The sequence below is a fragment of the Sphaerodactylus townsendi genome, linkage group LG03, assembly GCF_021028975.2.
Source record: "Sphaerodactylus townsendi isolate TG3544 linkage group LG03, MPM_Stown_v2.3, whole genome shotgun sequence".
In the NCBI taxonomy this organism is placed as follows: Eukaryota; Metazoa; Chordata; class Lepidosauria; order Squamata; family Sphaerodactylidae; genus Sphaerodactylus; species Sphaerodactylus townsendi.
This window is the reverse complement of record NC_059427.1, coordinates 97,750,718-97,775,289: the sequence shown is the minus strand read 5'-3', so window position 1 is coordinate 97,775,289 and position 24,572 is coordinate 97,750,718. Positions and strand designations below refer to the sequence as shown.

Genomic DNA, 24,572 nt, shown 5'->3' with positions numbered 1-24,572 from the left:
GCCCTAAGTAGCATTACATCTGTCTAAGCTCATTGATTTAAATGGATTTATAAGAGTGTAACTCAGTTTAGGATTGCACTGATATACACTTTCTCAGTCACAAACATATGCACACACCCTACTTTTCAATGTTTTTCCCTGTGGGGTTGATAGTTGAATGAGCTGCCAGTTTGAAAGACGAGGGACCAAAGGTCATGAATTCTTAACACAGGAAGGGTGGTGCCAAGTTTGCAACACTAATCTTTGCTTTCTCAGCAGTTAAATTGCTGTGCCTAAGAGTTTAAATCCCCTTTAGTGAAAGGAGTAGAGATTGTGTATTAAAAGGTTTGGATGGATTGTATCTCAGGCGAAGGTACTGCAAAGCTGTCTCAACAAAAAGTATCATACTGATTGCTGAGCTGTGGGAGTCTTTTCTGATTGCATGACTGAATTTCTTGTATAGCAATGAGAACATAAGAATATAAGAAGAGCCCTGGATCAGACCAGTGGTCCATCTAGTCCAGCATCCTGTCTCACACAGTGACCAATCTGTTCTTTTGATGGTCCAACAACAGAGCGTAAAGGCCAAGGCCTTCCTCTAATGTTAACTTCTAGAACTGGAAGCTCTAGAACAGCAACTACCATTACCACTACTATTTCATTTGTTGGTCCTGAATCTATGGCCCATCAGCTTCATTGAATACTCTTAAGTTCTAGTATTTCAGGAGAAGACTTTCCATCCCACTCATAATTTTATAAACCATCATGTGTCCTCTTTGTCATCTTCCTTCTAAACTGAGAAGTCCCAGACTCTTCAGACTTCCTTCATAAGGAAGGTACTTATCGTCTTGGTTGCTCTTTTCTGTACATTTTCCAGCTCTATGATGTCCTTTTTGAGATACAGTGACCAGAACTGTATACAGTACTCCAAATGAAAATGAGTGCTATAAACACAATCCTAACCAGAATCTAATAAATGAGAGGTGAGATTGAGAAAGAGTCCCAACCTTGCTGAACCTGTGGGCACTTGTGGAAAGTTGAGTACAGTCATGAATGGCATGACTAAATGGCTGTCATGGAGAAGTTGGATCGTAAAACATTGGGAGGTGCCACAAAATGTTTGGAGGAACCAAACCTCCTCCTATGATGGAGGCAGCTGTTTCTGAATTGATTTTTCCTGTGGACACAAATATTATGCCTCGGGGGCTCTTCTGGAGTACCTCTTGCTCCAATGAGATGGAGAAAAGCCACAACTAGCACTTGGCTTTGAAGAAGAAATTCTTTGGTGAAATGGTTGCATAATTTTGGGTATCACTGCTTTAAATTGCTTGTGTGTATAAATTGCAGTCAAGATGCTGCCGATTTATGGTGTCCCTGCAGGTAGATAGTTTTTCTTTAGAGCAACAGAATGACATTCTGGTTCTAACCGTTGCCTATGACTATTGTGACGTGTTCATCACATGGGAGGCAGGGAAAGCCCTGGATGTAGCCCTTTCTCCTCCTAGTCCAGATCACAAACCTCTTTGGGACTGTACATGCATGGTAAACATCCATTCTTTTCGATATCTAAACATGTTTATGAAAGGAGTTTTTTATTTATAAAGTGAGAGGAAATGTGTACAATAGGTGTCCACAACATAGTAAAATGTGCACACTTCTGTTACTGCTGTGCAACTCATGTTTCTACAAACTTAATACAACTTGCAAAAGTTACACCCACAAAAGTAGCTTGGTATCAAGATATGGAATACAAAAAATGAATTTACAATCCCACCAAATGTTTGAAATCTTGTTGTTTGTATGTGATCAGTGTAATAACTCCTGATGTTATGAGATACGATAATCTCTATTAGGCATAAGTTAAAAGTTGTTTACAGCATGACCAGAAACTATTGAACAAGGGTAACTCAATCACAATTTTCACAAGGGTAACTCAATCACAAAAAAACTCAATTTTCCTGCTGAGCTGCAGAGTGATATGTATGGACACCTTTGTATTTGTGGGTCTCTGATAGCTGAATTTCTATTGCTTATGTTGCCCAGTTTCAGTGGTCCTTCCTTTGTGATAAAACATGTATTACTTAGTCTACCTGTTACTTTTTGTCCTATCAAGGAACTTGTTTCACTGTCATATTAGTCTTGTATGAAAGGTTAGGCTGAGCTAGAACAATTGGTCCAGTGTTACCTACAGTGAAATCCAGTGCAGTCACTCCAACATGAGCTCATTCAATGGATTGAGACTGGCGTAACTCTGCATAAGATTGCATTGCCAGTGAACTTCATGCCTGAGTGTGAAATTCAACCCACCTCTCAGTCCTAGACCAAACCACCGCACCGCAGTGCTTTGCTACTATTGTGGTGTTTCCAGATAGTTAATATGAAGGACTGGATTGTGGCTGTGGGACTATGAAATTAGTACTTTAAAATGTTTTTCTTGCTTTGGGAGTCTACTTAACGCAAAATGAGTTAGTGTTAATTTTAGGGAGAGCACAAAGAATGTGCTAGCTCACACCCAGTTCTTCCAACTCTGCCTGGGGACTTCAGGTTACTATTTTCATTTACCATCTCACCAGCTGAGTGTTCTGGATGACTCTGGTCAGGCCTGATTCAGGTGCAGGTGTGCACTTAAAAAACTCTATATGTCTAGTTAGCTTTCTTATCTTAGATCTGCATTCCTGCAGAGTACACCTGAACAATGTTTCTAGTTCATTATGGGTATATCTGCCTTAGCAGACTAGGTGCTCGGGAGCAGCAGCAGCAGCAGAAGGCCATTGCTTTCACATCCTGCATGTGAGCTCCCAAAGGTATCTGGTGGGCCACTGTGAGTAGCAGAGTGCTGGACTAGATGGACTCTGGTCTGATCCAGCAGGCTCTTTCTTATGTTCTTATATTCAAAAATACTATTAGAGAATTTTTGCTTCCATTTTATCTACCGTATAACTCTGCATCTTTAATACTAACAGAAAAGAAAATTATATCAACTGTACTACTACACTGATAAAGGGGAACAATTACATCAGTCCGTAAAAATATCTTATCCAGAAATAAGCAGGTACCAAGCAGGTATCAATTCAGTTTCCTGTATTTATATCTCCTAACAATAGCTAGTTGTCCCACTTGATAAGTGCAGACATTCTTGGATAACTCATTATAACTTCAAACACTATACGAAGTTATCTATACTCAGATATCTAAAAAATGTTAGCTCATTATTGCTGGATTTTGTCATAGTCTATTTAAAAATCACTATTATAAGTTTCTCATATTTATAAATTATGTTAGCTGTCACCAGTAGACCACATCTTTGAATGATACCTTCACTTCAGTGAAAGTGGGCAGTTTGCCATTTCCTATTGCTTCTGCATCTGGACCTGACTATATAGTATCCACTGAAAATGGTTAGGACATTTCTAACCTACAAAAGAGCATGCTATTGTGTTACTCCTTTGTTTCTTGCTCCTCTCCAAGGATATTTTATTCTGGGACTCTAGACATTTTTGGCATGTGTGATTGAGAACCTACACCAGTTCTGGTGAGCATAAACATCTTTCATCTTTTGAACACGACCAGCAGCTGTTCCTCTATATTTTTCACTGTATTTGTGACATGCCAATTTTTGGGCTTTAATCTTTAGAGCTCTCTATGTGTTCTGCTTGATGCTATAATTCTGCCTTAGATAAGAGGTGTGTTGTGAATGGAAATAAAAGAACCAGTAGGGTCAATATATGGCTTAGTTTTTGCAGTTAATTTTTGCTTTAAATCAGTACCCATGAGCTTTGAAATCCTCTTAGTTATTTCAAATTCAGTGCATATTTTCACCCCACCAGAATGTGACTCCTTGGAACAAAGATACCTGTAGCAAAGTTTCTCATTGAAAATGTTTCTGTGAATGGCTTTGTCTCTAGCACTGCTGGAAAGATTACCCCCTGTGTGGTGAACTTCTTCCTGAGTCTGGCATTGATGGCATCAGGTTGCATGAAGAATGTTTTTTCTGAGCCTCTTCCCCCTCGCTGCCCCTCCCCACACACACACACACATATGCAGGAAGGAATGAGGAAGATGGTCATTCAATCCAAAGTTGCAGAGTCATGCAAGAAGATCTAGATCTATTCAGTGCCTCCAAGAAGATGCTTATGGAAGATTAGAAGAATGGGGTGGCAGAGTGTAATTGTTGTGTATTTTGCCCTGTTCCTCTTCACTTTCCTTTTAGCTGTGAAAGCTCAATGGAACATCCATGAACAGAAGCTGTATACCTCTGATTATCAGATGCTGAGGGCAGATAGGGGGAGGCCTATCACCTTCCTGCACAGTGTGTGAGCACCTAAAAACTCACAACCACAGTGAGAAAATGGATCTGGATCTGATCAGGTATTGTAAAACTTACAGTCTTTATCAGACTGTATTAAATCTTTGTGCAGCTTCTTTGAACTACTCAAATAACAACTTAAACAGCCAGTTTCCAATCTCTTTGGCATTTCTTAAATGCAAATTGATATCCTAGATTCATTGTTTTTGGCTCTCATTCCATCTTGCCCCAATCATGCTGTTTACTTCATTATACTAAATTTATTGGGATTCTTCATTATCCATATCCCTCTCCTAAACCCTCTGTGCTGTAAACTGAAACAAATTATGCAAATATCTTAATAGGGCTAATGAGCATTATGATGATGATTAGACTGAGAAGGCGGCCTAGGTAAAAAAATTCCTGCTTAGCCGTGAAACACATTGGGTAACCTTAGGCCAGCCAGTCCCTTTCACCTTACTTGATTCACAGAGTTCTTGTGAGGATGAAATGGTGAAGGGGAACACCACGTAAGCTTTTATGAGCTCCTGTCTTTATCCAGCTCTTCTTCCAGGTTGCTCAGAGTGGCTCACACAGATCCATCCCTTTATTTATTTTGTATTTGTATAACAGTCCTGTAGCTTAAGGTAGACTGAAACACAGTACCTGGTCCAGGGATACACAGCTTCATGACTACGTCAGATTTGAAACCTGTTCTCTCTCCTGTCTTAGTGTGACAGTAACTGTGACACAACATTGACTCTGAAAGAAAGCTCGAATAAAAATGTGAAAGATCTGAGCAGAGGATAATTAGACCTTAAGTGTCTCCAGGCCAAAATCCTGTCTCCACTTAGCATCCTGAAAACAAGATAAAAATAAAATATGCAAAAAATTGCATTACAATGCCATTATTAACAAAAACAATAGTGATTATTTTATTTAAACCATGTATCTGCAGCCGCTTCAAAGATGAGCAGTGTGTCTTCTAACATACAAACACATGTGTGAGATGGGTTGTGAGATGACGATGCAGCATTTTGCTGTGCTAAATGTGAAAAGCTGAAATTGTATCAATTCGGAATGTTTGTCTTCTCATTTCAGAGCTTGGGGAGGATGGGAGGGCAGTCCTAAGGCATTGAAATTTTTCAGAGATGGAGTTGGAGAGGTTGCGAGCTGGCATTGCGAAGGAAGACTTTGCTATGAGGTTCCGATCAAACTCTACCATGTTCATTGCATTGTCCGATCAAACTCTACCATGTTCCTGTTAGCTTGCTTTAATATGTCAGCTGTGTGAATTCATGTTGGAGAACAAGATTTTTAAGTCAATGTTGTGTCAGTGTCCAGTTTGTAGGTACAGACGTCTGAAAGAAGCAACACTGCAATGGAAAACACTTTGTGGTAAGGCTATATTCTGTACTAAAGGCCAAGTCCTGCCTTGATTTTCCTAATAGAAATAAGTCTGAAACCTTAAGTCTTGTGTACAATAAACAAAGAATTGAGGAGGGGATCACAAGGAATGAAAATAAGGAAGGATGTGACAAGTGGAGGGGGGTTGTTGAGGTACAAAAACTGTAAATATGAGCAAGGCAGCAGGTCCCTGAGCCGCCCCCCCCCCTAATTATTGCTTGGGCCCCTTTTTGCTCATCCGTCAGTGTTTCTTTGTAGTCTTCTTCACAGCTATAAGGACTAGAAACCGGCCAGATTTAAGTTACTGGATCCTCTGCTAGATGCTATATCCATACAAGCATTAGTCTTTATGGTCTCATCACATAAAGTTTTCTACTTCTTTTGTTAAGAACAGGCAAAATACAGATATAAACAAAACTTTCTACTACTGGTGGTAATTTCATATTTTCAGACTGATGGTACAATGCAAATAACATATTGTTTAATCAGTAGAATGCTGTAAAATTACCTATGTGTCTTTCTACAATAAAAAAAGACTTAGATATGTAACTTGGGAGTCTCCCTGGACTGTTTGTACAGAAAGAACATTGAATTTGTGTCATGTGGCTGTTCAAGGTACAGGAAAGTGGCACTGCAGTTGGCAAACATTTGATTAAAAAAATTACGGAGCTGGATAGTCATAGCAGTATGAGACAAAGATAGCAAGACTGAAGGATACCTGGAGTGAAACACCCCAAGTTTATGGGGGCAAGCTTTGGAGGTGGACTGGGGAAGTATTCCGTATCATACATTAAAGAAGCCTTGAGGTCCAGGAAGGCAATTATTAATTTGCCTGGATAATAATTTTGACGGCAAAGGTGACATGGGGTAAGGCAGCCACATGAATGGTTGTGTGAGTTTTCAATCAGTCAATCAGTAATGCAAGGATGACATTGTTCCTCTCTTCTGTGGCCTTTTCAAGACCCAAAGTTTCTTCTGATTTGAGCCCAACTTTCTCAGGAAATCATTTATCCCTCATGCAAACAAACCCTGCATACAGGAACATTCCTGGATTTTAAAGAATGCCGTTGAAAAGACATTTCTTGCATACTTCAGTTGCAGAAGCAGGGAATGAGTTAGGTATAGGAATAAAATGTGGAGCAATTATAGTAAAGAATATACTCAGCTGGCTCACATCAGAAATATTTAAGAAGTCCTGCAGCCTTTCTTGCAGGTGCTTAAAGTGACATTATTATAACAAGCAACTTATGGTAAATAACTGCATTCTTGATTTGTGGTTTTAAGGTTCCAGTACATCAACAGCTGTTAAGCGAGTGGTGATGAGCACACTGATAATGCTCTATTGGTGTGTACGGTATGTCCGCCGAAATCAACAAACTAATATCCTGTTGTTGTTTTTGTGGAAAGATGCTAGCTCTAGCAACAAGCTGTCTTGTGCTGGGACATGCTGCAGAAAGTGAAACAACAATGTGTGGCCAGTTTGAACTCTTTTGCCACAACAAGAATATTTGTTATAATAAAGTAGAACATAATGGGCATCTAGCAGCAACTGAAGCTCATATCATTGTTGAAAAAAGGTTGTCCGTACCTAAGTAATGTCAGAATCTGCTTTTTCAGGTTGCTGTCTATCAATGTTTGTAACCAACAGTCAAACTCCCCAAACCTGATTGATAAGGAGTGCCACTGGAGCTATTCCCCTCCTACTCTCTGTCTGCCAGAGGGATATGAAAAAGTGCCTGGGCAGTAATGTAGACATTGTCTCTGACAGCCCAGTCTCTCCTTTCAGCATATTATAACTTAAGTTCTGAGGAGCTTGAGCAGATCAATTTCTACTCCTCTCTGGTTTTTCCCACATCCCCTTTAATAGACTCAATTGATCTCTGCATTCAGTGCCTCCTAAAGCCTTCACGGTTCTTATTAAGGGGCTTGATGGGGTCCTCTTTTTTTGGTTGATTTACAAAGTTGTGTTTTGCTGCATGTCGAGGGAATCCCCTACAGAAATCACTGCTTTGTGGGTGTTTGCCATTTTACTAATAAACATAGTGAAGTGTGATGCTCTGGCTTCACAGATTAAAACTTGGTCACTATGGTTTTATCAGAAGTATACTTCCCAATAAGCTTAATCCAAAGAACGGGTAACCAAAGGCACCATGTCTGCTAGGAAAACTTGAAAGTATTACGGCTGTATACCCCTTCACCAACACACCATTTTCTGCCTGTTAAATTGCTTCCAGACTATCCAGAAAGTTGAAATTTGGTGCGTCCAAGAACTCTGGTCCGAAAATTGGATGTTTTTGGTCTATGAAAATGTTTTAGGCATAGAGCAAGTGAATTGTACAGACTGTTGGGGGCTGGGAATTCTAATGACATCTGAGTGGTGGATTTGTGAGAGTGGCACTTCTGGCAGTTGTTAAAAATGAAGAATGTATCCGTAAAATGCAAGCTGTGTGTGTGCGAGGAGGGGTGGGGAGTGGTTTGGAAATTTGTTACCAAAGACAGATCGCAGAGTAAGGCACTCTTGCAATTAGAAGTGAGTATTTTATTTTCATTAGTGATAAGCCAAATCATTAAAATGCAGATGTGAAATTGAAGGGTAACATGTAGACTTCAGGAGGATGTTTCCTATTTAGTTGAGGAGAGCTGTGCAGCAAAAAAAAAAAACACCTGACAGCTGACTTTGACTTCATCTTCAAAGTTGGATGTGTTCCATTTTGAAGGACAAAATTTGAAGAGAACTGCTAATTATTTAGCAGTAACAATCAAATTAACTTAAAAAGAAAAGAACTGTTGTTGGTTTTATGGTTATTTGAGGCTGTCCTGACCATGTCAGCTCTCAACTATGACAACAATCTCATCCTCTTGGCAAGTTCAAGTATCTGGAGCAGAGCTTAGCTCAAGCTGCAATCTAACTTTGTAAACAGACAGATGCCGAGTGTAACCCTTTAGGCAGCTCCAGATGGGCCTCCAGGTTGGAGGGATGGGTGGGCTGGTTTTGATTTTGCATTTGTGCAGGGTCCTAGTGAAGAACTGCAAGGATTATTCCTGGGCTCTGAAGCTCAGGCTTTGCTTTCTTGCAGTTACTCTGTGGGAGGTCGTGGAAGGTATGTTCCAAAGGGGATTTTTTTTAAGGCAGACAGGTGCCTGTTAGGGTAATGGATCTGCAAAGAGGAGGAACTGTAAACCAGACTGGTTTGGATCTTGCTTCTTAGTTGCCCTTAGGCACATCACTATCTTTCTGCCTTGTACCTGCAGAATAGGGATCATATTAATGCTGCCCCCGCTGGATTGTTGTAGCATCTGCTGAAAGATTATATACTTGACCAAAGAAAGGTACACTCCTGTATGAGATGGTCATCCTCTTCCATCAAGCGTTCAGGGTCAGGAGGGGTGGGGCAGATGCCAGATCGCCTTTACATCCAGCTGCTAAAAAATGTTGAATTGTTATGTACTCTCAGAGCCCTTTAAAATGTGTAGCAGTAGCATTATTTCTATCAGCTATATTGTTAGATGTTTTGCAAAAAATTTTGCACTGTTACATAAGAGAAGAGAATTGATCTCCTTGTTTGTAACTATAACTTGGTGTTTCATCTAACCACTGTCTTATTCATGCTTTAGAACTGGTGGTCATCTGAGAGCCGTATTAAGAAGTGTTTCTATCTGCCTGAGTAAAACTTTCACTCTTTGCCCCCCAACAGATCATGATTGAGTTTTGCCTTGGTGGAGCAGTGGATGCAATTATGCTAGGTAAGTGCATTAAATTTCATTATAATGAAACTTTTTGTGGTCTTTTGGCTGAAAAATCAGCTCTGGCTGCCTTGGCCAGCCACTCCAAATTGCTCAAGGCAGCATACATATAAAGTAGTTTAAAAAATAACTTAGTAAAACCAACATACTAAAAAATTCATAAGAGATTTTTTTTGCCCTGAAATGTAATCTCCCAGCCACCCAACAGCCACACAACTTGTGTTGTCAAATGTTTTTTGATCAAAAATCAGCAATTGAGAAAAAGGCCTTTTGAAAGAAGACTTTTTACAGGCTGTCCTACAAACCAATAAAAAAGCTGCTTTTTGGAAATCCTTTGTCAGATCCAGCTAAACGGAAGAAGTGTGAACAGAGAATGCTTGGGTCTCTTAGTTCAGGACATATTGACCATCCTTGCAGAAGGAATAGATGCTATCAGCCAGTGGGAAGATCTTAAATGACCCATGGCGTTCACACACATGAAGGTGCATCGCAAATCCTTGAGAGATTAAGAAGATATGGAGGAAATATCTTTGCCATCAGGACAGATATTTGTTGCTGCTTTACTTTACACAAAATAGCAGGAAATTAAATATCATGCTGTATCTCCGTGGACCAATTGCAATATAGGGAGAAAGTTCTTGCTTTTATATGAACAAACCTGTACAAAGACTGTCTTGTAGAAGTGTAATGTGACTTAGATTTGTTACGGCTGAGTCACAAGGTGAACAGTGTCAGTGGCAGGGTTTGCTTGGATTTGCTCGTCTTCCTGGTAGAGGAGAAAGGGGGCTTTTAGTTTCTCAGGATTTTAGTCTCTGGTTTGGTCAGGCAGAATGTCTCCTGTTTCATAGATACCCTCCAGAATAGAAGAAGTGGGGGCAATCCAAACTGTATTTCAAAGTCTGCATTGTTTGGCTGCTCAGAGTAATAGGGGCTGAAGCTGCCCCCTGTGCACCAGAGGTCTGAATTCCCAGTTTGTGGCTTCCAGGAAAGAGAGACGAATATATGGTTAGTCATTGGAAACGACTGACTCCCTTCATGGTAAATGAGTTCCAACTGTGCACTTTGAATTCATGATGAATATCCTTTGGTCATACAGATGGCTGGTTTGTAGGGAAATGTTGATCACTATCATCCTTTGTCAGTTAAGCTTTGTTCCGTAAAATGTTTTGAAAAAGTATAGAATTTGGGAGAATGGCAGTCTCTTTTCCCTTGGGATCTGCCAATGATTGGTTTTATGTTGTTCACTGCCTTACGCAAAGGTAGAGGTGGGTTATAATTTTTAAATCAAATCAGTTCATAAGAATTCACACTATCCCTGTACACAAGTTGAAACAATTTAGTATGCAGTGGATGATTCAAATTCAAGAGAAAGTCCAACTCTGTCACTTGGGTGAGATTATGTTTAAGAGCCTTTCCAATCGCCTTTTTTTGTGCAGAGCTGGATCGAGGCTTGACTGAACCCCAGATCCAAGTCATGTGCCGCCAGATGCTGGAAGGCTTGAACTATCTCCACAGCAAGAAGATTATCCATCGAGACTTAAAGGCAGGCAATGTATTGCTGACCCAGGATGGAGATATCAAGCTTGGTGAGGGATCTGGTTTGTTCTTGTACAATAAATTATTAGATCTGTGCAAAAAAAAAAATCTTCCTGGTCTTTGGGTACAGCAAGCTCTGAAAACAGTGGTTGTGATGTACTTTAGACTTTGGGGGTTATTTTGTGACAACATAGACTCTAGAGTGTTCTGTGTATGTGAAAACTGTGCATGCATAGTGGCTATATAATAATCATTTACAGGAGTTATATTCCCCAGCTTCCCTTTTTCCTCTAAGCAGTTCACACCCTGAATTGTAAACTTACAACATTCTGTGAGTCATGATGAAAAAAAGAGATAGCATGTGCCAAAAGTGGCACAGTGTGCTTCATGACTGAACAGCGGTTTGAACTTGAATTCTGGGAGATTTTATTTTGTGAGGTTGTGGCTTATGGCACAATACTGAAAAGGTGTCAGTTGCCCATCAACTGACTGGAAACATTTTTTCTTACAGGAAGGAAGTGTGTTTGTCCATTCTGACCACAGAGGGCCTGTCAAAGTCGCTTATTAATGGGCACAAAACTCTCCTGCTTTATGACTGTGTCCTCCTATTGCTTAGAGTGCAATTACCTTTCTCAAGAAGACATGATTTATTCACAGGCTGCTTTTAATTCATGGGTTTTGAGGTTTGCTATGGTTTATTTAACCACTGCAGGATAACTAACACCAAAACACTAAACAGAAAGGTCATATCAATAGTGGGTGACACAAATTTATTTGAAAGCTGGTAGACATGGTAATGCTTACATTAAAAACTGTCATAGATTAGTGCAATTAAAATTGAATAAGTGTTGAGCATAAAAATGGTATTTATACAGAATTTCTGTGCTCAGTCATGTTGCTTAACAGTGATCACAGTAGTCTAGACTGTTAGAAATATTGATCTCTCAGCTTGTGTGTCTCAGGAGGTCAAATTTTGATAGTTGAGTAAATTGGGTTTTTTGAGGGGAAGGAAAGAAACAAATTGCTTCTTTGTAGTGACTCACTGTGGCTAACGTAACAAGGAGTTCCCTGTATACTCGCACTCATCTTAAAGAACTCGGTCTTTTTTTAGCCTTTTATGTAGGCAAGTTTTGCAATCCATTGGCTTTCTGGAAGCAGTAATTCAGAGTACATTGCAGATGCGTCATTTTGTGAATTCTGTGGGATGTACTATTAACTATTTTTGATAAAAGCATAGCAACCAAAATATTTTCCACTCCAGCTACCTGATATCAAAATGGAAAAGAATTTTGTAGTAGAAGAAGAAGAGTTTGGATTTATATCCCCCCTTTTTCTCGTTTAAGGAGACTCAAAGGGGCTTACAAACTCCTTTCCCTTCTAACAAACACCCTGTTAGGTAGGTGGGGCTGAGAGAGCTCCAACTGTGGCTAGCCCAAGGTCACCCAGCTGGCATGTGTTGGAGTGCACAAGCTAATCTGGTTCACCAGATAAGCCACCACAGCTCAAGTGGCAGAGCAGGGAATCAAACCCAGTTCTCCAGATTAGAGTATACCTGCTCTTAACCACTACACGATGCTGGCTCTCAGTCCCTCTTCCTCACATGAATCTGCTTCTTCTATTTTCCAACATCATTTCCAAGGAGAGGGGCTGCGTGGTTGTTTTTAGCACTGACATATTTGTTCTTCACACTCACAGGTAAGCTTCTAGAATCCCTACTCTGGAATTGTGCGTTCCATGCATAATAATGTCAGAATCCCTCCTTTATTAGAGTAGGCTATGCTGATTAACTCTGCAGACTGAGTTCACATATGGAACAGGGATATCTGAATGATTGCTACAGCAGTCTTTTATAAGATGCTGGGTGTGACACTTAAAGAATGAGAACAAAGTTATGTGGCCCACCAAATAATAGATAGGACTTCTTTTCTTGATACTTTGTAATTTTACCATATTTGAGTGGGATCCACCAGAAATTTACGCAAACAGGGATTTCCATCTGTGGAACAGGATTTCTTGGTCTTTCTGTTCCCACTACAGTCCAAAATGCTGTTCCTGGGGGAACAGAACCTCCAGGAATGACAGAAGTGGGGAATTGAAGAACTGCTAATTCCTTCTTCCCCATGCCATTCCTTCCATCCGCAGAAATCCTCCAGGGTATCCACCCCACTAATCTTGCCATCATCAGTTCCACATGTTCTGGTTTTACCACCTGCCAGAATTAAAAATTGTCCTAAACTGAGGAGTATTACATAGGAGTCAAAAGGGCATCATTATAAGAATTATATGAAACAAATAAAGTTGGAAGAAGTAGGAGTGGAAGGGTAAAAAGAGACAAGAAAAGCCAAGTTGATAAATTCAAGGTTTTATTGTAAATATTCATTACTGCTTAATCTGAGTATATGTAGAAGCCACCATATGCCATTCTTTGATTTGGCATAGACCAGGGGTAGGGAACCTGCGGCTCTCCAGATGTTCAGGAACTACAATTCCCATCAGCCCCTACTAGCATGGCCAATTGGCCATGCTGACAGAGGCTGATGGGAATTGTAGTTCCTGAACATCTGGAGAGCCGCAGGTTCCCTACCCCTGGCATAGACTTTTTAATGGGATACAGAAAAAATATAGTTGACAGGGGAGCCGCTGAAACCTCCTGCTTTGAAATGACATTTTCAAGTGGAAAATTCAGGGGCGAAGTAGAATAACCCTCACATAATACAGAACTGCAAGCAACAGCAGGAAGCAAAGTTAAAACAACAAAAACAATGATGCATTAGGATTTTGCTGAGGGTTGTGCAACTTAGCCCTGTTGTACACCAATGAATTATTTTATTCCACTGGGAGGTAGAAAGGTTTCACTCAGTGCACACACACACACACCTTTTACTCTGGTGAGGTTTAAAATATTATTCTTGCATGATAGGAGCACAATTAACAAGAAATGTTGTTTTTGAGACCAGATTGGTTCAGAAACAGATCCCTGTCCCGCCTCAAGGGACAACTGTCTTGTAGTATTTACTTGTTTTTAAAGTGTGAGTTAGAATTTGCTTCAGTCATTTGAGAGTGAATTGCTGTAGTGTCGAGCTCTCAGTCTGAACTAGAATGTGCTCTTGGCAGTCTCTTGATGACAGAGTATGAAAAATATGCTATCTACAGCTTGTCTTGCAATATTTCTGACCATTGGTCCAGGCATTGGTCTCTTGGACCTTTTTGCATGTTTTGAGACGGCTTGGGAGGGTAGTTTGAGTCATCTTGGACTCTTTGACATTCAAACACTTTATGATTTAATGAGAGCAGTTAACGTGATTGTATTATTTTCAGCGGACTTTGGAGTATCTGCCAAAAATATGAAGACCTTGCAAAGACGGGATTCTTTCATTGGCACACCATACTGGTGAGTGAATGTTGACTAGACAATGTGATGGCTGTTTCTGAGTACATGAATCTGAATTCATGTTTTCAGGACAGTTGAAGTCCTAATGTAGAAGTGTTCTAGCTTGAGAGTGGCTGGGTGTATCTAACGCTTAGCTGGATTTAAACTGTCCATATGAAAGAACACATGTGTGCCATGTGGCTTGATATTTTAGTATAATGTCAGTGCTCTGCTGTGGGCAAAGTTGCAATTCTAGATAATGCTGCTTTTCATAATTATTTTAAAGTGGCTCTGTATCAAACTTCTGAGAATCTCATAAACTTCATCTTTAGGGGGAAAAGATACAAGGAAAGAAATTTGGTGAAATTGTCCATCTCTTATAATAAAGTTCTCTCACATTTACCTATTTCATGTTTTGGGTCATGGAAAAATCTGAATGACTTGACAAAACCAAGGCCATTCTCTCCTTCCGGCCCACATCCTGCTGCTTGTAGGATTTATATTATATATACCTTTATATCACAAAGGATACAAAGAAGAATCACAGAAAAACAAAGTACATTTTCCATAAGGACTTCCAGTTTCATAACTATTAACACTAAAAAAATTGCTATTTGCTCTTTAACAAAATAGGTAAAATTGGATCTTTAATGACTAATAAAAATCACACTTTTCTCTATTTTATCTTATTTTATCAATTTATTTTTTCTGTTTTATCTACATTATCAAGGATTACCAATTGTCTATAAACTTAAGTTCTTTTCTTTAAGTAGTGAAGTTAACTTGGCCTTCTGTGCCAATTCTAATACCTTTACTCACTTCAATTGTCCGTATAGTTGGAGTTTTCCATTTCTGCACATGGAGTATTTCTGCTGCTGCTGCTGTCATATATAGAAATCTCCTACTTCCTACTATTTGGTGGAATGCCCATTTGAAGCAGCTCCAGACTTATGGAAACAACAGGAATGCAATCTCTAAATCAACTATTTGACTAAAGGGATGTGATTAGTGAGCATTAATTTTTGCACTAAAGCAGTGTGTGAAAGAAGGGGAATGAGGGTCATGTCTAGCTAAAATAAGTCATTTTCCACCTTCTTTTGAATTTCAGTGAGAGAGTTAAGCATGCATCCATCTCTTCTGCTGAAAACTATGGAACCTAAAGAATTATTAGCAAAAGCTTCCCCCCAATGTCACTCAAAACCTGTCTACATATTTCTGCACTATGTGGTCATCTCTAAACCTAAAATGAACCTAAGATGAATAGAATATTGAGAAGGGGGCAGCCAGCTCTCTTCAAAACAGAACTCACTATCCCTTTCTTTCTTATAGGATGGCTCCTGAGGTGGTAATGTGTGAGACTATGAAAGACACCCCATATGACTACAAGGCTGACATTTGGTCCTTGGGCATAACACTGATAGAAATGGCCCAGATAGAACCTCCTCATCATGAGCTCAATCCAATGAGGGTCCTCCTGAAAATCGCCAAGGCTGACCCTCCCACCCTTAGCTATCCCTCAAAGTGGTGAGAAAAATATTTTGTGTTTGTCTGTGTGCACATGGTCTGGGAAACGTGCAAGCATGAGTGCAAATACTCTCTGTCTCTTTCTTTAGCTCCCCAGAGAAGGCATGTGGCAAGTTGGGTTCTGCAGTTACTCATTTCATAGCCTTCAAGATAGATCTGCAACGAAGTGGGATAAAATTCATGAGCTTGTGCCCTATTACTCCACTCAACAACCTTTGAAGTAGTTTTCTGACCTAATGAGTCTTTTGCTGGCCCCTGAGGCTGGAAGAAGGCTTCACGAATCCCTGAGTGTAGTGGTACAAGTACAGTCCAACAGCTGTAAAGTTGCCCATGAAAGGTAGGATCTTCACAAGGAGAGACTTCTGAAGGAGACCTCAGGATCAGTTTCAGAACATCATTGAATGGTTATGTACTATTTACAATCATCCATGAATCTATGTGAGATTGTTGTGAGAATGCAAGAGAACTCAATCTAAATCAACCCAAACTCTTTAAAGGAAGTGTGGAGTACAAATAATATTTAACATCACCAGTAGAAGAAATGCTGTACCAAAAACAGAGGTCTTCTGAGCAGTGCAGACCAGGGTATGCTAAATCTTCTAGGACAGTGATGGCGAACCTTTACGAGACCGAGTGCCCAAATTGCAACCCAAAACCCACTTATTTATCACAAAGTGCCAACACGGCAATTTAACCTGAATACTGAGGTTTTAGTTCACAAAAAACGGTTGTCATGAGGCGTGCGTTACTCGGGAGTAAGCTTGGTGGTAGTCGGTGGTTTTGCTTTGAAGCAACTGTGCAACTCTTCCAACGGGTAATCACGACCCTAGGAGGGTTTACTCAGAAGCAAGCCCCATTGCCAGCAACTGAGCTTACTCCCAGGTAAAGGATCGCGCTTTAGTTCTTTGCATGAAAATCAGCGGGGTTTAAGAGCACTTCACAGGGTTACCTACACTGCTTCCCCAAAACTAGGGCCCTTTCTGCACGGGCGCTGAAGGGGTGTGTTTATGCCAGCGCACCCCTGCGGGACCGTTCGCATGGACGGTCCCGCTGGAAATGGCGCCGGCAGCGCAGCCTTCACACAGGCTGTGCCACTCCCAAACGCTGCTTACTTCCCGTCACTTTCTGTCGCATTGTGGAGGCCAGGGGACCCGCCCCCCCAGCCAGAGCGACAGCCCTGGAGAATGAGGCGGGGGGGCGTGTCTCCTGGCCTGCACAATGCAACAGAAGGCGATGGGAGGTAAGCAGTGTTTGGGAGGGCCGGGGAGAAATGCCGGCTTCCACCCGGTGCCGTTCGCATGGCACCGAATAGAAGCTGGCGTTTGCAAAAAACACCGTTTTGGCAGGAACCTACCGCTGCTGTAGCAATTTGGCAGTGGCGGCTGTGCGAACGGTCCCCGCCAAAACGGTGTTTTACTGGCTCGACACCGCCACTTTTGGCCCATGCGGAAAGGGCCTAGGTCTTAGGTTTAATGCTAATAATCGAGCTCAGCGGCCCAGGCCAGCCTAGATGTGTGGGGGGCACTCTGTTTGCGCGTGCCCACAGAGCGGGCTCTGAGTGCCACCTCTGGCACCTGTGCCATAGGTTTGCCACCACTGTTCTAGGATGCTTTGCTTTAAGCTTAGGTTCTACAGATTGTCAACGACAAATCCATTTATTCTCCCCATGTGTCTGAATTTACCATGGGTCATTTCCTCAGTCATTCTTACTGAAATCAAAAGGGTTCGATCTTCCCTTGCAGTAAAGGGTTCACCTGATGCCTACTTGACTATCCTTATGGAGCCCTCTCTCTGACACAGCTCTTACGACAGGAAGTACATGACTGTTTGTTAGGTCTTGGAACCTTCAGCCAATAAACAGTCTATGAAGTATTGATCAGCAGCGTTTATTGATGAGGTATCAAAGCACCATACTTGGAAAAGCCAGTTCTGACAAAACTGGCATTCACAGTCCCCTTTATTTCCCGCTGAAATCCCCCCTCCCGGCTTCCCAAGAATTCGTGAAAAACAGTCTTTGGAGCCGAGGCGCCCCAAGGTCGGCAGCAGATAGTGAGAGAGCCACCTGGCTTCCTGCCCCATGAGATAACAGATGTAATTCTTTTCTCATGGGACAGAGATTCCAAGGGAAGCCTAGTTTCCAAAAAAAATGTGAAGATATAAAGTAAAGATCAAGGAAAGAATGCACAGATGGCAATGGTTACATATATCCATTGAGCAGCATTTCAATCAGTTACATAGAGTTAGGAATGTATCTCAATCACCCAGATAACACCCCCCTGACACTGTTCCACACTTATTGTTCAGAGGCCTCTCAGCTTCTTTCATAATTGCACTATGCATGCTAGTTTTGCAGTCTCCCAAAAAAAGGATTTTCTGATGGGGACATGAATTATTTATGTCATATTGTGTGTAATGGGGTTGCCTAAGAATTGTAAGTATGTGATTGTTTGTATATTTCTATGGGGTTAGTATTGTAATCCCTTGCACATATCCAGGCATTGCACTTTGTTTTCAGTTTACTCTAGTAGAGTATTTTTGCTGCAATCCCCTGGTGTATGAACTCGACATGGGCTATTTCCTCTTTCCCCACCTCCAAATTCTTTTACTTGCAGAAAGGATTCTATTTGTTGCTGAAAACTCACTAGCCATTAACATCAGTGGGTAACAGTGTGCCTGGCATTTCCCCCTCTGTGATTGCATAGGAATTGGCCATCAGTGTTTAGACCAGGCCTTACATGGAATTCTGTGCTGATTTTAAAAAGTTCAAGACAGCATTATAGTCACTTCCCTGACAGAAGGCTTTGTATTGGCTCAAGCTTACAATTGCCATCATGTGAGCTTGCTACCTTTTTTGGCTTTGGCATAAATTGAGAACACAGTAACAGCATGCAGCTTGCTTCTGATCAGCTGTTATTGGGCTTAAAGCAAATGCTAAATCTGTAATCAGTCTGACTATATTTTTGTGCCCTCTTATCACATGCATTATGTTCGTGCTTGCTTTGTTTCAAAGGCACTTTCTTTCAATCTTCAAGTACTGATTATCATTTGTGAAATGTGGGGAATATAATTGATGTAGGCTATCTGGTAAATATATACTTCAGGGGTTCTTGCTGACAACCTTATGATTTTTTTAAAAAAAAAATTAAGGTCTCCAGAATTCAGCGACTTCCTGAAGACAGCTCTTGATAAGAACCCTGAGACACGACCGAATGCAGCTCAGTTGCTGGAGGTAAGTCCAGAAACTCAACAGGTGATCTTTGTGAGGGTACTGGGATACATGTGCAACTGCTTGTATGATAGCAGCCAAATACTTTAAATTTGTTTTGGGATTTGTTGGTGGATAGATTAGATGGGCGTCTCTACTTAGTGATGGCTCCTAACTGGGCAATCAACTGTTCCCAGTAGGAGGTATGGTAATTTGTCCATTGCGGATTGCAGTGCTACTCCTGAGATGAATGGAACTTCATTGCAAGTACCAGTAATTCTATCTGTTCAAATTATGTCTGTTTCCCTTACCTGCCTCCCTCTTTATACTTGTCTAAATTAAAAAATATAAATATAAAATTTTCCAGCCATACAGACAAATTTTAATTAAGATGTAGTAAATGTTTCACCTGTAGTTTTTTTCTTTGTAAAGACAAAAAATAGTTTGCCAATACTGTAAAAATAGATTTTCCATATGACTGTTACGTTTCTGTTGTGTGGCTCTTGTATGTAAGTTTCTAGCTTTGTACTGGCACACACATTCTCCAGAATTGTGAAATTACTAGCCAGAGCATGATAACCCAGGTGGGTGTCAAGTTATACAACGAAATGTGTTTTTGACCCTTGTACCACTGTTTGAAGGACTGGTCCCCTTGTTACGCGAAAGGTACACTTTGAAGGGCAAAAATTGCCATTTCATTGCTGCTGGCTCATAGGTTGAATTGCTAAGAAAGGAAGATTAGATTAATGAATGGGGGAGAAAAACAAACTGAAAAAGCCATCCAAGTCTACTTCGAACCATCATGGCTTTAGTGACAGACTTAGTTGTTCTAACATGGTACATTCTTGATTTTTCAGCACCCCTTTGTCAGCAAAGTCACCAGTAACCGAGCCCTACGTGAACTTGTTGCAGAGGCGAAGGCTGAAGTCATGGAGGAAATAGAAGACAATAGGGAGGAAGGAGAAGAGGACGACTCATCAGAATCTGTGTCTGTAAGTCTTACTCCTTTTACCTTACTCCTTTTATTTTGATGCATTAAGAAAACTTGTTCTTTAAAAAGACCAAAACAGAGACACCCCTGCACACATATAAAGAAGGACCAGGAATGGTTTATAAAAAGGCTGTTGCAAATATAGTTAGCTGGATTGAAGGAAAAATTATCCCCATTTTTGATCCAGGCAAACTCTGGGGGAGGGGAGTTAGTTTGCTGATTTCATGCAGGTGCACAGGAAAAAACGTTTCTTAAGTGGGGAGAGGCTGCTCTACTCAGCAGCTAAGGGCCCTGAGAAACAATGCAGTGGGCAGAAAGCCAGCTTTCCTTTTCCTCCTGTACAAGAACCTTCTGAGTAAATGCTGTAAAAGGCAGGGCTTTCAGTGTGGCCAGAATGATTCCAGGATCAAGGAAGGTTTTAACCACTGATCCTTTCACGTTGAGGGAAGTTATGTCTGGAGTCAGTTGGGACTATGATGAGTAGCAACTCATTTGATTGTTGTAGCTGATACCAGGCTGTGCCGGAGCAGACAAAATCATAGTGAAAGCCTTTTTTGAGGAAGCAACACTGAGTGAAAAGGCAAGATTAATTCTTCTGTAGATAATCCATGGCCAAGGTTATGATTCAATAGACATCCGTCAGAACAAGACAATGGTTAAGTCTATTCAGTTCTCCTCAGAAATCTCTTTCCAGGGTAGGGAAAAGAATGAAATAGTGCCAAAGGAAGGTGTTTAACTTGGATCTTATTACAGAGAGCCAGGATGTGAAGTGCTTAGAGAGCTGGATTGTGGCTGGGGAGCCTTCCATGAAATGTATTGAGTGATGCTGGGTTAGTTACTTCCTCACTGCCTAACCTTCCTAACAGGGTAGTTGTGAGGATATTGAAGAAGAATGCCATGTTACCTTGAGCTTTTTTGAAGAAAGAGCAGAATTAAAATCACATAATAATGAAACAAAAATAGATAACTCCTTTATGAAATAGGAGTTTTTAAAAATTTTGTGGCAGTTTCAGAAAGGTAATTCAGCAATTTCATATTTCCAGTAGAAATATTCTTGTTTGTTCATTTATTGTTAACTAGCAAAAAGCTTCCCAATTTCATCTGCACTTAGTATGTTTACTGACTTTTTCTCAATAAGGCTATATCAAATGTTTATATACTCTGTCCATTCTCCATTCTGTACCATGCAAATTCTTCTGACACAAAAGCAGTGATTTTGAGGTGGTGGCTGAAATTTTCTTGGAAGTAAACAAAAAGCTGGCTCACAATTTTTGTGGCAGTTTGCTTCCTGATCAGCAGCTGTTTTGCACGCTTTTTAAAAACTGAAAGTTTTGTATTGTCTTTCTTCTGGGGAATTTGATCCTAACTGCTGGTACTAACATTGTAAATGTGATAGATAACATCACTATGCTGCATAGCCAGTCAGATTTCCTTACATAACAGCTAAAGCCAATTCGGAATGAGGGTAGCTCTTGCTGTCTTCAGTCTAAATGGGTGAACATGTGTTTGTAGGCAAGGCTGTGCATGGGGATAGGACAGGGCTGGTACAGAATGGAGAATGGGCAGAGTATATAAAGCAGATCTGTACAAACTTTAATACAGTCAGATCAGGAAGTTTCCTCACCCCTGGTCAGGCAAGCTCAGAGTGCACACATCTTTACTCCCAAAGTTCAAAATGTTGGTTCCCTGAGTTAAGAATTTGGTTACTTTTCAAAAAGTCCATTCATAGCCCAACTGAAAGGTATAATGGGGAAAACAAGTTCTGGACTTTAAAAGCTTAAAGCAGGGAATGTGTGGGATGTTGTATGGAGTGGGAAGTAAAAACATGAACTGATGGCAGCATGACAGAGGCTGTCAGAGCTGTCTCAAATGACGGTTTACCATTGCTCTTAAAAATGAACCAGAACATGGACTGTTAGAAGCTCTTTGCCAAGAAACTGTCAGCATCCCTGTGGCCTAAACCAGGGCTCCTGCAGCAGAAAGTGTCCTATCTTTACTTAGCTATAAGCATGCAGTTTTCTGGTAAAAAGCTGAAGGCTTTTATTGACCAGCCAACCGTGTCATATGAAGAGATCAAAGCTGTGAGCAGAAATCTCTGTGATGTATACCAGAACAGAAACAGCCCTTAATTCTCCATATTGTGGCAGCAACACTACATATCTCTTCCCATTCCGCTTCCCCCCACCCCCTCCAGATGGAACGGGGAGAGAATATTCACTCAGTGCTTTAAAATGTTGGCAGAGAATCTTCTGGGGAAACAACCCCTTCAGAGATCCCTGCATGATAAATGATCTGCCTAGCACTGGATCACAGCAATCTCCTTTCTGTACAAATATTCTGCTGCGGAGGGTAATTTGATTCTGTTTGTAATTTCTTCATTCTCCATTTTCTGCTTTGTCTTCTTTCACTTGTCCCCCATGAAAAGCACTTCAGGGAGCATTTTGGCAATGGGATGGGAGACTTACAAAAAAAGAGTCAAACATGGCATGTTCTTGACCTTCCTCTTTTCTCTTCCTCTTTTACATAGCCTCATGGCAAGAGAAACTTCTCTGTTGCAAGTCAACTAAGTTTGGAAGGAGAGAAGTCTCTGGAAAAATGTTCATCATCACTTGTAGCTAATGGACCAGAGTTACCTTCGGAACAAGCGAAGGAAGCCATCAATGGGCAGGACAACCAGATTTCAACTGAAGGGGATGAGAACTCAGAAAAAAACATTAGCAGTTCAGACTTGTCTAGGGTAGAGGATTACAAAGATCTGCCCAATAACCAACAAAAGTCAGGCACCAGTTTTCAGTTACATCTCTTTGAAGAAAAGCCTGCAGATACCCTCCTAAATAAAGACAGTGAACCAGCAAACAAGAGTGATTCAGATAGTGGAGGCCAGCCGGAGAGCAGCCTCCTTGAAACGCCCACTGGAGAAAAACTTGCCAATGGGAATTTGAATTTATCCTCTCAGTTTGAAAATGGCAGCTCAAAAAGAGACTCTGATTCTGGTAGTACTTCTGCTTCAGATAGCATGGATCTCAGCATCTCCTTCTCCGCTGACTTGTCTCTGAACAAAGGCAGTGGGTCACTGTCCCTAAAGGTAAGAATTTGGGATCAAATACTGGAATTCATCATAGGAACCAAGTCTTCAAGATTCATCCTCCTTTCAGTAAGGCCTCTGTAGCTTTCACTCTGATAAATCTCCTCTCCATTGCTTTGGAGGAGAGGATGCTACTGACTACTAAATGGGGAACTGACCCCTGTTTGGAATGTAGGTAGAATGGCCAAGGGTCACTTTTTCTGACTACTGTTGTGGTTTTCAGTGCATGTTTCAGGTTCAAAGGCCTTGATGTTACTTGAGATCGTATTGAGCACTTAAAGCATTTTATTCATTGAACACAGCTGCCTGTGAAGATGGAAGCTTGATGCACTCTTGATAGCAAGTTTGTTTTCCTTTCCCTTTGTGTATCACAATTTTTAAAGTAATATTTTGTGGGGAAAGTAAGCATTTGAATCCTCCTTATTTTGACAGAAACTTGAAACTGTATATAAATGAATACTGAGGGTTCAAAGTATTGGCTAACTTGACACAGCAGTTGTTCACAGCCCCTTGTCTATCCTCATTCCACCAGGCAATATATTTGCTCTTCCACTATACTGCTATGCCACTATTTTAAAAAATACAAACATTGCAACTACAGCTTAGCTATGGAAGATACAGCGTGGAAATAAGCCCAATTTGTATTTTTGGTTATATTTCAGAATCTGAGTTTGCCTGCAAGAAAATTTCCCTTTCTCTTCCTTCCAGAACATTATCTTTTTTAAAAAAATCTTATTCTTGTTTTTTTCATTGAATATATATGTATAGGACTCAAAAATGCAAAAGATGACACTAAAACGGACCAGGAGATTTGTGGTAGATGGAGTGGAAGTGAGTGTCACCACATCAAAAATTATCAGTGAAGATGAAAAGAAAGATGAGGAGATGAGATTTCTCAGGCAAGCTAAAAATCAACTTTATGTTTTGAATTTTTTTTTTCTCAGAAAAAATGAAAAATGTACAGAGAATAACACCTAACACAATGATTATTCAGACATCATAGTTTTTTAGGTAAAAATGTGAAGAATGAGACAGGTGTGCATTTGGGAAAGAAGTTCTAAACCATAACCAGCAGTCTCCATTCCGAAAAATACAAATACAAATACAAGACCTTTAATGGCATATAAAAATACCAAAAAAAAAAAATCAGCTTTTTTCAGGAACATTTCAGGATTGTTGGCTAAAGCAGTAGAAAAAGAAGAAACAGTTTAAAGGGGGGGGGGGGCACTTCAGTCCATTTGTTCCGTGGTTCCATAGAGCTTTAAACACACACACACATGCATACACACAAAATTTGGCTTCATTATGGTCTATGGGAAATCTTTCCAGGGCTCTGGGGGAACTGTTTTTAAGATAGAGGCACAGAATTAGCAGCATAGCTGCTGGACTGTCATTGGAGCAGCTCCCAAGTATGGTAAAGAGTGGGTGAGGCAATCCAAAAAGTAC

General features: G+C 40.7%; 1 protein-coding gene across 1 annotated transcript in view; it reads left to right on the top strand.

Moving 5' to 3' along the window:
• Positions 1 to 24,572, top strand: part of STK10 (serine/threonine kinase 10) — a 92,377-nt gene that overhangs the window by 44,357 nt on the left and 23,448 nt on the right. Inside the window, exons 3-10 of the mRNA XM_048491087.1 lie at positions 9,367 to 9,415; positions 10,852 to 11,001; positions 14,270 to 14,342; positions 15,651 to 15,845; positions 18,993 to 19,074; positions 19,908 to 20,042; positions 22,569 to 23,126; positions 23,895 to 24,025. Of these exons, the coding sequence (XP_048347044.1) occupies positions 9,367 to 9,415; positions 10,852 to 11,001; positions 14,270 to 14,342; positions 15,651 to 15,845; positions 18,993 to 19,074; positions 19,908 to 20,042; positions 22,569 to 23,126; positions 23,895 to 24,025 (1,373 nt within the window). The remainder of the gene's footprint in view (positions 1 to 9,366; positions 9,416 to 10,851; positions 11,002 to 14,269; positions 14,343 to 15,650; positions 15,846 to 18,992; positions 19,075 to 19,907; positions 20,043 to 22,568; positions 23,127 to 23,894; positions 24,026 to 24,572) is intronic.